The sequence below is a fragment of the Equus quagga genome, chromosome 3, assembly GCF_021613505.1.
Source record: "Equus quagga isolate Etosha38 chromosome 3, UCLA_HA_Equagga_1.0, whole genome shotgun sequence".
NCBI lineage: Eukaryota > Metazoa > Chordata > Mammalia > Perissodactyla > Equidae > Equus > Equus quagga.
The window spans coordinates 139,460,408-139,474,825 of NC_060269.1; the positions used below are offsets into that span (position 1 = coordinate 139,460,408).

At 40.2% G+C, this 14,418-nt stretch overlaps 1 protein-coding gene across 2 annotated transcripts in view; it reads right to left on the reverse strand.

Moving 5' to 3' along the window:
• Positions 1–822: 822 nt before the first annotated feature.
• The window catches only part of SLIT2 (slit guidance ligand 2), a 366,489-nt gene continuing 352,893 nt past the window's right edge, over positions 823–14,418 (reverse strand). For both annotated transcript variants that reach the window (XM_046656964.1, XM_046656963.1), the window contains 4 exons: positions 9,328–9,482; positions 4,099–4,390; positions 3,662–3,873; positions 823–2,582 (listed from right to left, as the gene is read on the reverse strand). In XM_046656964.1, the coding sequence (XP_046512920.1) occupies positions 2,341–2,582; positions 3,662–3,873; positions 4,099–4,390; positions 9,328–9,482 (901 nt within the window). In that variant the 3' untranslated portion in view covers positions 823–2,340. The remainder of the gene's footprint in view (positions 2,583–3,661; positions 3,874–4,098; positions 4,391–9,327; positions 9,483–14,418) is intronic.

The following is a 14,418-nucleotide window of genomic DNA, read 5'->3' on the forward strand; positions in this document are numbered from 1 at the left end:
TAAGAGATGAATGAGATGGTTCATACAAAGCGCTTGGCATAGTGCCTGGTGTATAACAAGCCCTAAGAAAGCAGTGGCTATTAGGATCACACATACCTATAAACACAGAGCTACAGCATGTCATCCTCACAGATGTTTCTTTGCTTAATGAATGACTCACAACCCTTGAAAGAAAGAAGCAACTGATGGGAATAAATAAATGTTTTACGAAGATTATATAATATTTATATAATTAAAATGTACACATTTTAAACAAGAATGAACAAATGATTGGACATGTGCATCTGTGAGTGAGAATGTGTGTGTGTGTGTGTGAGTGTGTGTTTGCACACATGTGCATGACTTTCTTACAGGGAAATGCAGAAATCTTCACCTGGTGGGTGAGTATTAATATTGCACCCAGCCAACGTCATTTCCCTGTTCTGGATGGTACCCCTTGGTATCACCAAGCCCTGCCTGAGAGGGCCCTTGGAGAAAGGCACTTTTGGTCTTTTGTTGTTTTCCATTTGGTTCTAATTGAGGGGAAAAGAAGAATAAAACCAAAAAATACTATTTGTGGTTAAGTTAGACTTCACCTTGTAATGTTTTGGGAAGAAATTAATTGAATATGCACTTTCTTCATAGCAAAGAATGTGTTCTTCTATCCATCTCTTTCATGTGGCCATTCCAAAGTCCCCAAGTGTGACCATATGCTAATCTCAAACCAATTTCTGGCAACAAGAAGGTATTAGCCTTCTTCCCTGTTCTTTCTGTATCACTTTAAGAAATTCTGAAGGAGGAGACTCTAAACATTGTGCAATTTCTAAGAAAACCACCAAGCTGTTAATGAAGTAAATATCTGTTTAATTTACAAACATCAGTAGTGTAACTGATATTAGTCTGGAGAAAGACAAAGCACACTGAATTATACATGTACATCTAATTTTCTTTGTAAAAAAAGTTTTTGGAAAGAAACATCTGCATTTTACAGGGTACCCTGGGATTTTAATGAGGGAAGAGCACAGTCCACTATAAATCATTATCATCTCTACACTGTAATTTAGCAGCAAACATGTTAACATGGGAACATTAGGGTAATAAAGGAGCTTTATTGTTTGGAAAAAAAATCACAGTTCTTGACATTACAGCCTTTTCTCTCCCCACCCCACCCCCAATAAAAGGGCAAAAACGTCAAGGAAATATTAATTTGTAAAAGATCTACTTTTCTAGTGTCGATTGCTACACACCATTTCCGTTCTGTGAGGACGTGTTGCAGAGGGGCCACTTCTTTCTGTACAATGACCATTTCACATATAGACTTTACATACTCTCTGCAGGTGTCCTGAATGAGGCCAGTAGGTCAGTGACACCAGTGGTCAGATGCCAAGGTAAACAAACAGACCAACACATATTTCTCCCAAGATAACACCCTATGTTAGTACTATTGCCAGAAAAACAAAGAATCCTGATTTTTAAGTTTGAAAAATATACAAAAATATCAGGACAATTATAAATTAATATATATTAAAGCATCGAGAAACAGCAAAAAGATGGCCTAAAATGTTAAGTACAATGTACTTTGATACAATAAATATTTCTCATTGAAACTGAATACTGTATAGGGCTGTTTAGAACTCATAGAAACAAACATTCATATTATTACTAATTTATTTATCAATAATCTATTGGTTTTTTATCATCTCCTTTATCATTTATATTACAAAAAATTAATACTGGAAAACGGTAGATAAACACTTTTGTGTGCTTCTTCTGCTAACATGCTGACGTTTAAAAAGAATAAAATTTATTTTAGCACTCCCATCTGCTCTCATGAATGGAACCCAGGTCTTCAGGACACTATATTTTGCACAAAATATTTCTCGACCATTTGTTCTATCTGTGAATTCTGGAGTTCCATTCCTCTGCCTTGCATCCTCATTCACACACATGTGCTTGGTCTGTCCTCGTGAACCGCAGCGATGCGAACGAGGACACACGGCTGTTACGCTCTGGGCAATGTCACGTCAGCGCACAGTAGCTTGTCTCTCCCTTATGGATGTGCTTCTGCTTGTCTTCCACATGTTACAAAGACGACTCCGAGTTGCGATGGTTCCCAACATGGTCCTCATGCCTCTAAGTACATCTTTCTTCCTGCTTCTCCAGCACCGGGGAAGCTTTAGTTCAAGCATTTCTTTTTATTTTTCCAAATGCAGAAAAAAAGTCTTTATTCTCATAATAAAAATAAGTCTGTTCTGTATTTTACAATATATTTCAAATATTTCCACTATGAAGCATTAATGAGTCCAACATGGTCAAGAAGTATACACCATTTTCTAAAGACAAAAGCAACCAGGGGCGTGTTTAGGAGGCGCACCTGGTACAGCCACATTTCACCACCTTCTCAACCTCGTCCACAAAGGAGGACCCGTCAGTGCATTCGAAAGAGTATTTCCGCCGCTTGCTCCGCAGAGGTCCGCAGCACTGCCCTCCCGCACACCCGCCTCTGCACTCCAACCGGGAAACCTTCTTGGTCGTTTGGCAGGCGGCATAGCCCTGCTGCTTTTGGTAATAATCTCTTATCCGTTCCCCTCGACAAGATATTTCTAGAAAAGAACACAGAGCACAAGCACTGTAAGGGCAGTCACTGTAAGTCGCGTGAAGTGACAGAGAATTCACAACCCGGCTCAGGAGATGTCGCTTTTGCTTCTTATTTGTAAATGCTGTTTTCAGCGTTATGCTCCTATTCTATATTATGGGCTGGTGGCACGGCCTACTGTTCTTTCAAAAATACCTCTTTTTGGCCTTTATTTCCAGCAAAGTGAATATTATACATGTGGACTATAAATACTATGCTATTGGACTGACAAGAAAATTGGATTCCTGAATCTTTCCCTTTATTGCAAAAATACACATCTTCTGTTTTTACACTACTAACAGCTGGTTTTGTTTACCGCAGGGAGCGGTTTCAGAGAGCACGCAATTTAATTTATTAGACCTGGAGTTTAATATCACTCAATCTGTTACTTAATACAAATAACATTCCACCAACTTCATAAATTACCCTAGTATGAACTAGTTCAAAAAGAGACATCTGCTCAAAGCTTCCACGGGCACGTTCCTCTTGTCTCGTCCCTCTGACACACACAGCAAAATCCGTGCCAGCTGGAGGCAGGGCAGGTTCTGATCACGCAGAGGAGGAGGACTGTGGGCGAAAAGGCAGCCCCTTTCACCCCCTCACCTGCGTCACTTGCTGTGATAAATCAGTCGATTCTAAGGTCAAAGGTGATTTTGTCCTAAAACTAGAGCAGAATTCTTAGCTCCCTCTTCTCTGTGCCAGAAGACGAGTTAATAACATACTGGGATGAGATCGGCAGGTAAAGGTAAGAAGCGAGCACAGTGAACCTGCTTTTACATAAGGCAAAAAGGAGTATTTTCATAGCAAATCACACTGTGAAAAGACATCTAAAGGTCGTGCAAAATCTTGCAGTGGAGGGTTAGGACATTTCGCATCTGGTGGCTTCAGAATACTGGGAAATAAATCAAAGTAGCAACCGCTAGTAGTACAGAGACCTGGCACCCCCATATCACTCCCCTCAGTCTCTCTTTCTCTCCCTCTCTTTCCAAAGACAGGGGCTCCTCTTGCTTTGCCAAGAGAGGGAGGTGCCCAGCTGGGTTGGCTTACCTCGATCACAGCTGTCCCCAGTGTATCCACTGCTGCACTCACAGTAGGGCTGTCCAAGTCCCGAGAGCCTGCATTTCCCATGCTTACACTTGATCGTCTGGCAGGGGTTAAACAGATCCTCCTCTTCATCACAGAGGACGCCCCCGTGGCCCTCCAGACACTTACAGCTGTAGGAGAATGCATTGATGGGCAGGCAGGTGCCATGTACGCATCTACGGTGGAGGAGGAAGGCAAGAAAGGAGATGCATTAAGCAGAGGGGATGAGAATGGAGGGAGGACGATGGAAGAAGTATGAAGGAGATGGTGCTAATCGGCTGACCTCCTTCTCTTCCCTCCCTCCTCGCTCCTGCCTCCCTCCCTACTCCGTCCTTCCCTTCTTGGGTTTTGCTCTGAGGGTGGGGGTATGTATATTTAACTACCAAGCAGCCCAAACTTACTTATTTCCAAGACAAGGGTCATTGGTCCTCTGGTCACAGAGGGGCCCAGTCCATCCTTCCTCGCACTCACAGGTGAAGCCCGACTGGCTGCTAGGGTGGCACGTGCCGTGGGTGCACACCTTCTTGTGGCATGGCTCACAGCCCGGCAGAATTCCGGTTTGCATGGGCACCTTGCGGAAGTCCTGCAGCTCGCTGTTGATGTAAAGGTTCCTGATGCACCCGTGGAAGCTGGTGCCATTCTGCCCAGGGGACTGGCGCAGTGCTGCAGCCACATTGTTCTTTCCAGGCATGCCTGGGGAGGAACACCAAGTCAGAGGTCAGGCTCTTTGGGGGATCCTCAGCCATTTGCCACCAAGACCTTCTCAGCTTTTCCAATAGGGTGGCCATTTGTGTGACATTTCTTTAGGAGAGCCAGATAGCATGAGCATCCAATCCTGTTGTTCTCAACCTGGCTGCACATTAGACTCACATGAGATCTTTGAAGAAATACTGATGCTTGGGACCTCAGCCCAGAGGTACCTGATAAGATCAGGTCGGGGAGGGAGAAGAGATGTGTGTTTCTTTGTTTTTGTTTTTTGGAAGATGCTCCAAGTAATTCTAATGTACAACTAGAATGAGGAGCCTAGTTCACTGGTGGTCAATCTTTAATTTTTAACATTTGATTCAAACCAAACCATACACAGATGAATAAATATAGAACACCTAAGAGCAGAGCTAAAGGCAGGCTGGGAATGGGGAGGGGATTAGTGCTCCCTCTTTTCTCCACCCACCTCCTCAACCTGGACACACATCCCTGGAAGCTAAGAGCTCCACAAAGCACAGTGCAATCCTCTGACCAGTCCTACCCCTTAAAGATGAAGGGCCAAGGGCCCAGAGAGCTTGCATGTCATGCTCAATGTCACCCAGTGAGATTGGGTTAGAGGCAGGCTGATGAGACGAACCTCTGCAATCTCTAGAGTCACAGTGCAGTCCATCTGGTTTCAGGGGGTCAAAGCTGGGTTTGTAGTGACCACTCGCCCCGGCTCTGCCAAATCCTAAGCTAGCAACTAATTCACCTCACCACTGGTAACGTGCTGTGCTCAGCCAAGGATGGCTGTGCCTGGAAAGCCATCAGGAAGGCACCTCATTCACATCATTTTTTTCTTGCTAATTGAGAGTGAAGCCTTCATATTCCAAGAAATTGAGACTACAAAAGAAATTCCTCCAAAAACAGAATTTGCAATCTTTGTATATATACATTCCACTAGTGACAGTCATCTGGTAACCCTCATTTGGCAAAACTGAGGAATCTTTCCATGGCCTAAGCCAGACCCTGAAATAGTTCCTGGATCGAATCCTACACAAGGCAGCCATCCAGGTCACTGTAGGGTAAGGGGAGGGGGCTCGAGGCCTTCAGAGCAACTGACGTCCCCCCTGGCACTCACACCCTTGCTGTGCCTGGGATCTGCGCTACTGGCTGGAGGGTGTAGGCTGAGGAAGACCCCGGTTCTCACTCTCTAGGGGGTTTGCTGGTTATAAAGACCAAGAACCTCAGCATTCTCTGGGCCCTGCCTCGTGGCATCATCTTCTTTCCCATTCAAAGGAGGCCCATTTGAGTTCCAGCAGGCACCAAAGTCAGATAGCTAGGTGTACAAAACCACTAGGCTAGAAGTCTAAGTCTTTATTGTTGGTTCTGTGTGCACTTGGGCCGGTTACTTCCCTGTTCTGGGGCTTAGTTTTCTCTGTAGAACACGAGTGGATGGACCTGAGCAGTTGTTTCCAGGCTTATTATACATAAGAACCACCAGAGGTGCATGTTCAGAAGGCGGCTTCGTAGGCACCATTCTCTCTCCACCCTGAGATTCTGGTCTGGCAGGAAGGGCTGGGGTGTGTAAATTTAAATGTTAATATGCAGCCTGGGTGACTTTGATGCAGGTGGTCCATGGTCACACTTTGACATCCACTGAACTAGGTGTCTTGGCTTTGAAGTTCCATGAGTTCAGGCTTTCAGTCTGTGTCTGTCTGGCCTTGGAAACTGAGTTGCTTTGTAGAGTGGAGTCAAAAGGATGAAATGTACCATTTCCAGGACTGGACTAGTGACAGGAAATTCCTTGCTTTGGGACAAGTTCTTCTAATTTAATGATATTCATCCATCATAAACATGTGAACTTTAATGCCCGCACATTTATGGTCCTTTCTTCAGAGGTTAAAAAAGAACTTCTTCCAAAACTACTTTTAAAAGCTTATTTTGATGGAGGTACAACACACATATATACATGCATCAAGACTGACATAGACTGGTGAAGTTCCACAGCAGGGAGAAACAACTAGTAAATGTGTTCCTTTATTCCCAAAGCTAATGATTATAAACGCTTTGATTATAGTAATTTGTAAATGAGAATGTTGATACACCACGCATATATTGACTTTCAATGGGATATCAGAAAATCAAGAACTCTTCTGAGTTAACCTGTTCACGTGCTTGGCACATTTCTGACCAGAGAACCAGGTCTTAATTGATAAACAGAAGTAGCTCTGTGGTTTTTCCTTTTAGCCTTTCCTCTAGGCCATGGACTGTAGCTGGAATTCAAGCAATCTATCAACCAACAGATATCTTAGTAGACAGTTTTTAGCATTAACAAGCTCTACATGTTTCAAAATGAAAATAAAGGGACCAAGTGTCAAGACTGAGGTCCTATGTCCCATGGTGGCATTAGGAGAGGATGTGTGATACATCAAAGGTCTCTATGTGCAGGTCTTAATGTTTTTTTTAAAACCACATTAGGTAATACATGTTCTCATTGGACAAAGATTAGATCGTTTCGTGTTATGTAAAGTCTATATATGGGTAGTTGATAACCCAAGGGCAGGTAAAGCTGCCTCCCTGTTTTGCTAGAGAATACCTTAGCTGGGGGCCTGAGGTGTGGGATGCATCAGCTTCGGGCCTTCCTCCTTGGAGAGTGTCCTTGTCTTCAAACTTGGAGAAGAAGGAGGGCTTGTTTACCTCGTTCTCCTTTGCTAACTCAGGGTCTGCTGCCTTTGCCATACAGACCTCGGGGCTGCGGTCTGACAACTGCCTTGTATTTTTTTAACCTGAATTACTCTTGAGACTGCACTCTGAGTTGGATGGAAATAGACCCAATGTATTCTCTGGCAAGAGGCTAGGATGGAAGTGGTTTCCTTCAGGCAGAGGCACCATCTGGATTCTTCCAGGCCCTCTACTCTTAGAAGGATTAACACTTTTCAGTTTGTAATTTAAAACTTTTTGTTTCTTTTTTGAAAAATGTTCTGACCCAAGCACTCCCATTCTGTACTCTTTTTTTTCACTGCATTCTAAAGGCATTTTAAAAGATGTAATGAAATCGTTTCCAATGAAACCATAACAAAATCAAGTGACGGACAAGTCCAGGAATGAAGAACAAGCCACAAGACTTAGAATGCTTCTCTTTCTGCTCTGTGTTAAGAAGTGAGTGACCATGTGGATGGCTTTGGGGTCCGATAGATGTGGACTCACATGAGGTGTCTATCACTTCATAGCTTTGTGAACTTGGACAAGTTTTATGAAGTCCCTGAGATGGGATGTTAGGGACTGTGAGACAAAAACATCATACCTACTTCCTAAAGTCTCTGAGCATTAATACTGTAAAGGAAGCACTGTGTTGAGCACACACTATGTGCTTAGTAAATATAATTTCTTTTCTCTCAAACCACAGGTACATCTGTGATTTGCTTCACTCATCCCAAAGCAACGGCTGTTAACTGTAGTACAGGCAAGAATGGAAGCCTTTTGTCTTTTAATGAATCATAGTTGTGATTCCCACGAAGCAACTAGATCAGCCAACTTGCTGTACAGACTGAAGATGCGATACTTTTATTACAATGCGTTTGGTTACTTGAAAATGTGTCTGCCTTCCCCACTCCCCTGGGCACGGAAGGGATATTTCTTTTTCAACTTTATATCCTTCGTGCATCTATTAACTTAGTTCTCAGCATATATGGGAGGTGCTTAATAAATATTTACAGAATTGAACCAAAGACTTTTAACTGTTTCTAAAAAATCAAAGCTCTATCAAAAGTGTTAAGATTTCCTACTACTGAAATTATTAACAACAGAAGTGCTCTGGACTTTCAGGACAATTCCAAAAAACGCTGTAAGGGAAGGCTTTGAGGGGTTAAATAGTGTTAGCAGTTTGTAGATTAAAATTGTGTAGCATCCCAACGTTACTATTTTGCAGGGACTGAGGCCAACTTCATGAAAATACCTGTCATTGTGAAGAAATCGGTTACATTGACCTGTTCAGAAGCTTTAGCTTATTTATCTGTAAAATGAGTTAATTTTACCGGTCAATTCACCTCGATGCAATGTGATTTAATTCAATGCAAATCAATTCACCTCACATGCTTTCTTGGTCCTTTGCCTGAAAAGTGAAATTCTACGTCTTCAGCTTATATTTACTCCTCCAGATAGAGGCAAGAGTGCAAGCTCTCTCCTTTGTGGGTCCTCTCCTTTGGGCTCCTTCAGATTTTTGCTCATACCTCTATCCCTCATCTGTTTACTCGTCTGCCTTCTTGTTGCTTAAAAATTAGTCCAGAGTTTTTACTCTATCATCTCAAGCCCTAACCCACCTTTCCAACCCTCTCTCTGTTCATTCACTTTAAGATCTTAGCTAAACAGAAGTACTTCCTGTTACTGCAAAACAATTTGTACATTTAATTCATTTGTTCATTCATTCATCATCCGATTTCATTAATAATCATCCTATCTTCTACATGAGTTAGCAACTGGTAGTGCAGACATTCCAGCATGGTAACATTTGACTGAAGCTGGTGGTGTTCCTCTCCTCAAGGGAGCTGGAGTGGGGTCATGAACTCCTCAGTTTGCATTAAACATGTTTCATCATCTTCTTCATTGTCTGATTTGACCTCTAACCAACTTTCTTTTTCTATAGAACAGATCAAACTAAGAAGATTAAGTTATATGATGTATAAATCACCTGGCATGTGACAGACACAAAAGCAATATCAATGTCCTTCTCTACCTCAACCACTAATTTAGTTAGACCCAGAGCCAGGATAACAAAATGGTCTCAATGTCCATTTAGGGCTCTTTCTTTTCTATTCCTGCTGTCCATCTTTCAATGAAAGACCACTCTTGGTCAATGACCATGGTATCAGACAGCAACAACTTCAGAATTAATCTGTGATGGGAATCGCAAGGTTGGGAAACCCACTGAATTTGGAAGCACTTACCTCCTACATAGAGCGGGGAGTCAAAATTCAATGTGGACTGCTTTGACAAATTGGTGATGATTTTGGGGCTCCCTCCATCCACAGAGAGGGAGAGACTCTGATCCAGGGCAAGTAGTTCCACTATGTGGAAATTTCCATCATTGATCGTCTCCACGCTACAAAGGAAAAACAACTTAGCTGATCCTTCCATTTTTTTTTTTTAAAGAAAAGGGATTGCAACTCCAAAAGCACTCCTTGGGAAAAGACACTCCTATCTAACATTAATTAAAGTAAAGACCAGTAGATGATTTAAAGATTAAAAAATATTTTCAAGGAGATACAATCCATTTCTACTTCTTAGGAATGGGTAGAAAATAAGCTCGTTTTCCCATTGGGAGAAGTGGAAATGAGTACACTTCATCATTATCCAGTCATAGCCTCCCAATATGTAGAAATTACAAAGGATAATTTATGCATTTGCTTTTAAATTCTACTAAAGTTCCATTTACTCTGAGAGTGGTACTCCAAATTGTATTCAAAAGACAAGAAACCTATATATGTGCCAAATATACTCCAGAGACATTGATCATTGGTTCTGCTTTCTTAAATACATTACATTAAGACTTATCAGAATTAAACATACACACAAATATAGGAAGAACCAACTTGGGAGGATCTTTCTACTTTTTGAAATTTGTTAATTGGTAATACACTTTTGCTTACTTTGCATTTTTCAGAGGGATGCCCATCAAATGACATAACCGTGAAGAGTCTATGCTCAGTGAGGAGGTAGGAATAAAAGATTAAATGAAATGCTTAACATAGTCATAGATAGGCAGTCCAGTGATGACAATGGTCCTTCAGTTTCTCTTCTATAACTTTAAAGGGCCAGATCTAACAATTATTACTGCCATCTTCTAAAAAATTTGAGAAGGCTTACGGAAATTCATACAATGGACAAAAACAAAATCATTAAGAAACTGAGGTAAATGGAAAATGAAGATAGAAAAATAAGATAAATATGATAGAGGTGGGTGCAATTAGTAAGTGCTATATGGGTTTTTTTTTTTTTTTTAAAGATTTTGTTTTCTTCCTTTTTCCCCCAAAGCCCCCCCGTACATAGTTGTATATTCTTCGTTGTGGGTCCTTCTAGTTGTGGCATGTGGGATGCTGCCTCAGTGTGGTTTGGTGAGCAGTGCCACGTCTGCGCCCAGGATTCGAACCAACGAAACACTGGGCCACCTGCAGCGGAGCGCGCAAACTTAACCACTTGGCCACGGGGCCAGCCCCAGTGCTATACGGTTTTAAAGGGTGGTTGTAAAAATAACATGAGTGTTACAGCAGGCAACAATGAAAACAGGACCAATGAAACAAGACCACAGAAGAAAACAGGATCAATACACAGTGTGGGGTCAGGAATACACTTACCTTTTACTACAGAGGCAAAATATGACATAATGGAAGTTGGGGCCAAAAGTCAATAGTGAATATTAAAGAACCAATATACTAGGATTTTGACTGAAAAGATTTTTAAAAAGGCTCAAAAATGGAAATACAGGAGCATATGATAGAGAGATGGTGAATACCTAATATTCCTTATGTAAGATAATTGCTTAAATTTCCAGGTGCTGATACTTAAATTTGCAAATAGCTCAAGCCTGGAAAATTACAGAGAAATATATTGACATTCCTGCATAGTTCTCATCACAGAAGTCTAATCATATCCTGTTGTTTTCTGACATAGAATAAGAAGGTTTGTGATTTGACAACAGTATAAACCATTCTGCAGAACTGTGAAAGCATTTGAAGTTCTTTTAGCTTAAGTGGTTAGAAGAGTGTATGTGTGTAGGGATCTTTGATAACCAATCTCAGATATCATCTTTTAAAAAATAAATAGTAGATATGCCAATCAGTATCTCTGCCTTCTACACATTTAATTATCCCAACACTTGATATCATTAAAATCAACAGAGGAAACAATATACAAGGAAATAACTTCCGAAAAAAAGTTGCATACCAACTGTTAGTGGTCTTAAATATGACTCTCTTTCTAAGGAGGTATGCTGGGTAGTAATATCAAATAGTTAATCATACAGATTTTCGAGTCAGATAAACCTGGATTTGAATCCTGGTCTTGCATTTATTAAATGCTTGCCTTAGATAAGTTACATAATTGCTAATAAGTTTGAGTCTTTTCTTCAGCAAATGCTAATAAATATTTCTCCCTCCTATGGTTAATGCTGCCTCAGCGTGGTTTGGTGAGCAGTGCCACGTCCGCGCCCAGGATTCGAACCAACGAAACACTGGGCCACCTGCAGCGGAGCGCGCAAACTTAACCACTTGGCCACGGGGCCAGCCCCAGTGCTATATGGTTTTAAAGGGTGGTTGTAAAAATAATATGAATGTTACAGCAGGCAACAATGAAAAAAGGTTTATATGAAGTGATTTTCTTTGAATGCAGAGCAAAACATCTAGCATATAGAAAGTGCAAAGTTGAATGTTACATATTAGTATCACCAGTACAACCGTCATATAAATAATCATCATATAAATAATCCAATACTATTTCAGAAACTTCTTCAAGAAGAAATTAGTCCAGCTTTATTTTTCATATTAACTGTAAGATAATGCTGAAGTCTGGCAGAAACATAGTAACTTTTCAGGGGGCATATCTTGTTCAAGTTACTAGAAGTTTTAAGTAAAACATTAAAATAAAGATGGCCAATTACTTTTTCCTTTGTGATCATATACAACTCTTTAAGTAGTTTTATATGCATGCTCTATGAATACTGACCTTAATTAAGTCATAAATATCAATAATGGGCCCCCTTTTTTTCCTTTACAGTTGCAAAGAAAAGACCCGTATGTACTGGGCAATGGGTTCTTGGTCACACATCGGTCTTAGACAATCTATCCAGGTGTGTCATCGTGGATGATGGCGTTTGATGGAGTACAATTGAATAAGCTACTTTAAAGCAGAAACCACGTATTATTTATTTCTTTATTCCTTAATGTATCCAGCAGAGTGTCTGGTAAATAGTAGATGCTCAATAAATATATGTTAAATAAATAAAATACAAGGTAGATGTATTAAGAATAGCATATATAGTTTTTTTAGTAATACTAACCAGATTAGAATTATAGATAGTCAAAAGGCTTTATGCATATTTAGGGCAGTACCTCTAAAGATGCATTTTATCAAAAAATCTGGGGGCCAGCCCCATGGCCTGGTGGTTAAGTTAGGCACGCTCCCTTTCAGCAGCCTGGGTTTGGTTCCCAGACATGGACCTACACCACTTGGCAGTGGCCATGTTGAGGCTGCGACTCACATATGAAACAGGGGAAGAAAAGCATGGATGTTAGCTCAGGGTGCATCTTCCTCAAACAAAAAGAGGAAGATTAGCAACAGATGTTAGCTCAGGGAAAATCTTCCTCAGCAAAAAAAGAAAGTTCAGATTTGTCAGCGGCCATATCCTGAGTGTTAATGCTGGGAGATAAATCCTGTTCAGCTTGTCCTAGCTCTCATTAGATATGTGACTTCAGATGATACGTTTCCGCTTTATTTTCCTCATCAGGGAAATGCAGATAATAAGACCAAAGAATTATATAGCACATACTATGGACCAGGTACTGTTTGAAGAACTTTACATGAATTAACTCACTTAAGACTCACAACAACCCTAAGAACTGGGCACTTAGAGTACTCCAGGTGGCACAGGCAGTGGCTAAACAGATTTGAAGCCAGGTTGCTGGTTCCAGAGTACATGCTCTTAATGATCATGCATCACTTTTACAATCAACAGTCTGAAGAGTACCTAGTATTGTACAAATGGCATGTGTTCTCACCACTAACAACCCTTTAATAGATGATTTCTCTCCCAAACAGCCCAGGAATACAGTTCTATGGAAAACAACCTTTTATGACAGTTTCACAACTTGGTTCATTTACTAAAAATCATTAAATTGTAAAAAAATCTGTAATTATAAGGAGAGTTTGAAGGTTATGAGAGTGCATATAATGTATAAAGATTTCAAACTTGGGTTTAGATTCTATTTTCCCAATTATAAGTGCAATTCAGACTGACCAGAGTTTTGTTCTCTCAAAAGTTTGAAATTTCTAATCTGATCATTCTAGAACTTGATAAGAGTTACCACTGAGCTTAATTCAATTTATATTTTTCAGGGATTAAGTGAGGACTCACCCTGGCCTTTTAACAAATAAGTGTTGTGAAATTTATATACATATATATATATATATATATATATATATACACACATACATATATATATATTAGGATACTTCCCAGTTTATTCTGAGGCCAGCATTACTTTAATACCAAAACCTAACAAACACATTATAAGAAAATAAAACAATGTATTGTGCAATAAACAAAGATGGAAAAATTCTAAACAAAATATTAGCAAAGTAAATACAATGTAGAAAAGGGATAATCCATTATAGCCAAGTGGGATTTATCCCAGGAATACAAGATTTGTTTAACATTCAAAAATCAATATTACTCACCATATTAACAAACTGAAATTTTAAAGTCAATAATATTTTAATTTAAAAATTAATATCTTTTAGATTCTTTGTTGTTTAAGATGATATTGTGTGTACGGGGCCTGAAGAGAATATGTGAGAGCTAAGAGTATTCTAAATTGGTGTTTCATGCTGTCTTCTAAAGCATGAGAAAAACTGGGGGATGTCTAGGAATCCTTTGTCTGTAGGCCCTTTTAAAATAGAAACAGTGATTGATAGCCCCATTGTCACATGATAAAACTGAGCCATCGTCAGTTTTATAGTCTATCACAGTCATCTCCTACCTATCCACTTGCATCGCGTAACATCCTTTTGGTTCTGCTAAGTATTGATAAACTCTCTTTCACTGCTCCCTGGGGAACTATATATATATGCATATATATGTATGATGACTCACGAAAGTCACAAGTGAACGACTTAACAGTGAGCCTTTCCACTGGGAACAGAAATTGTATTTCTGACATTATTACGTAATTTAGTTTTACACTCATCTATTATCTGAGATTTTGTTTTCTTGAATTTCTGAATGGATATATGAAAACAAAGGAGTTACTCAACTGTCCTGTGGT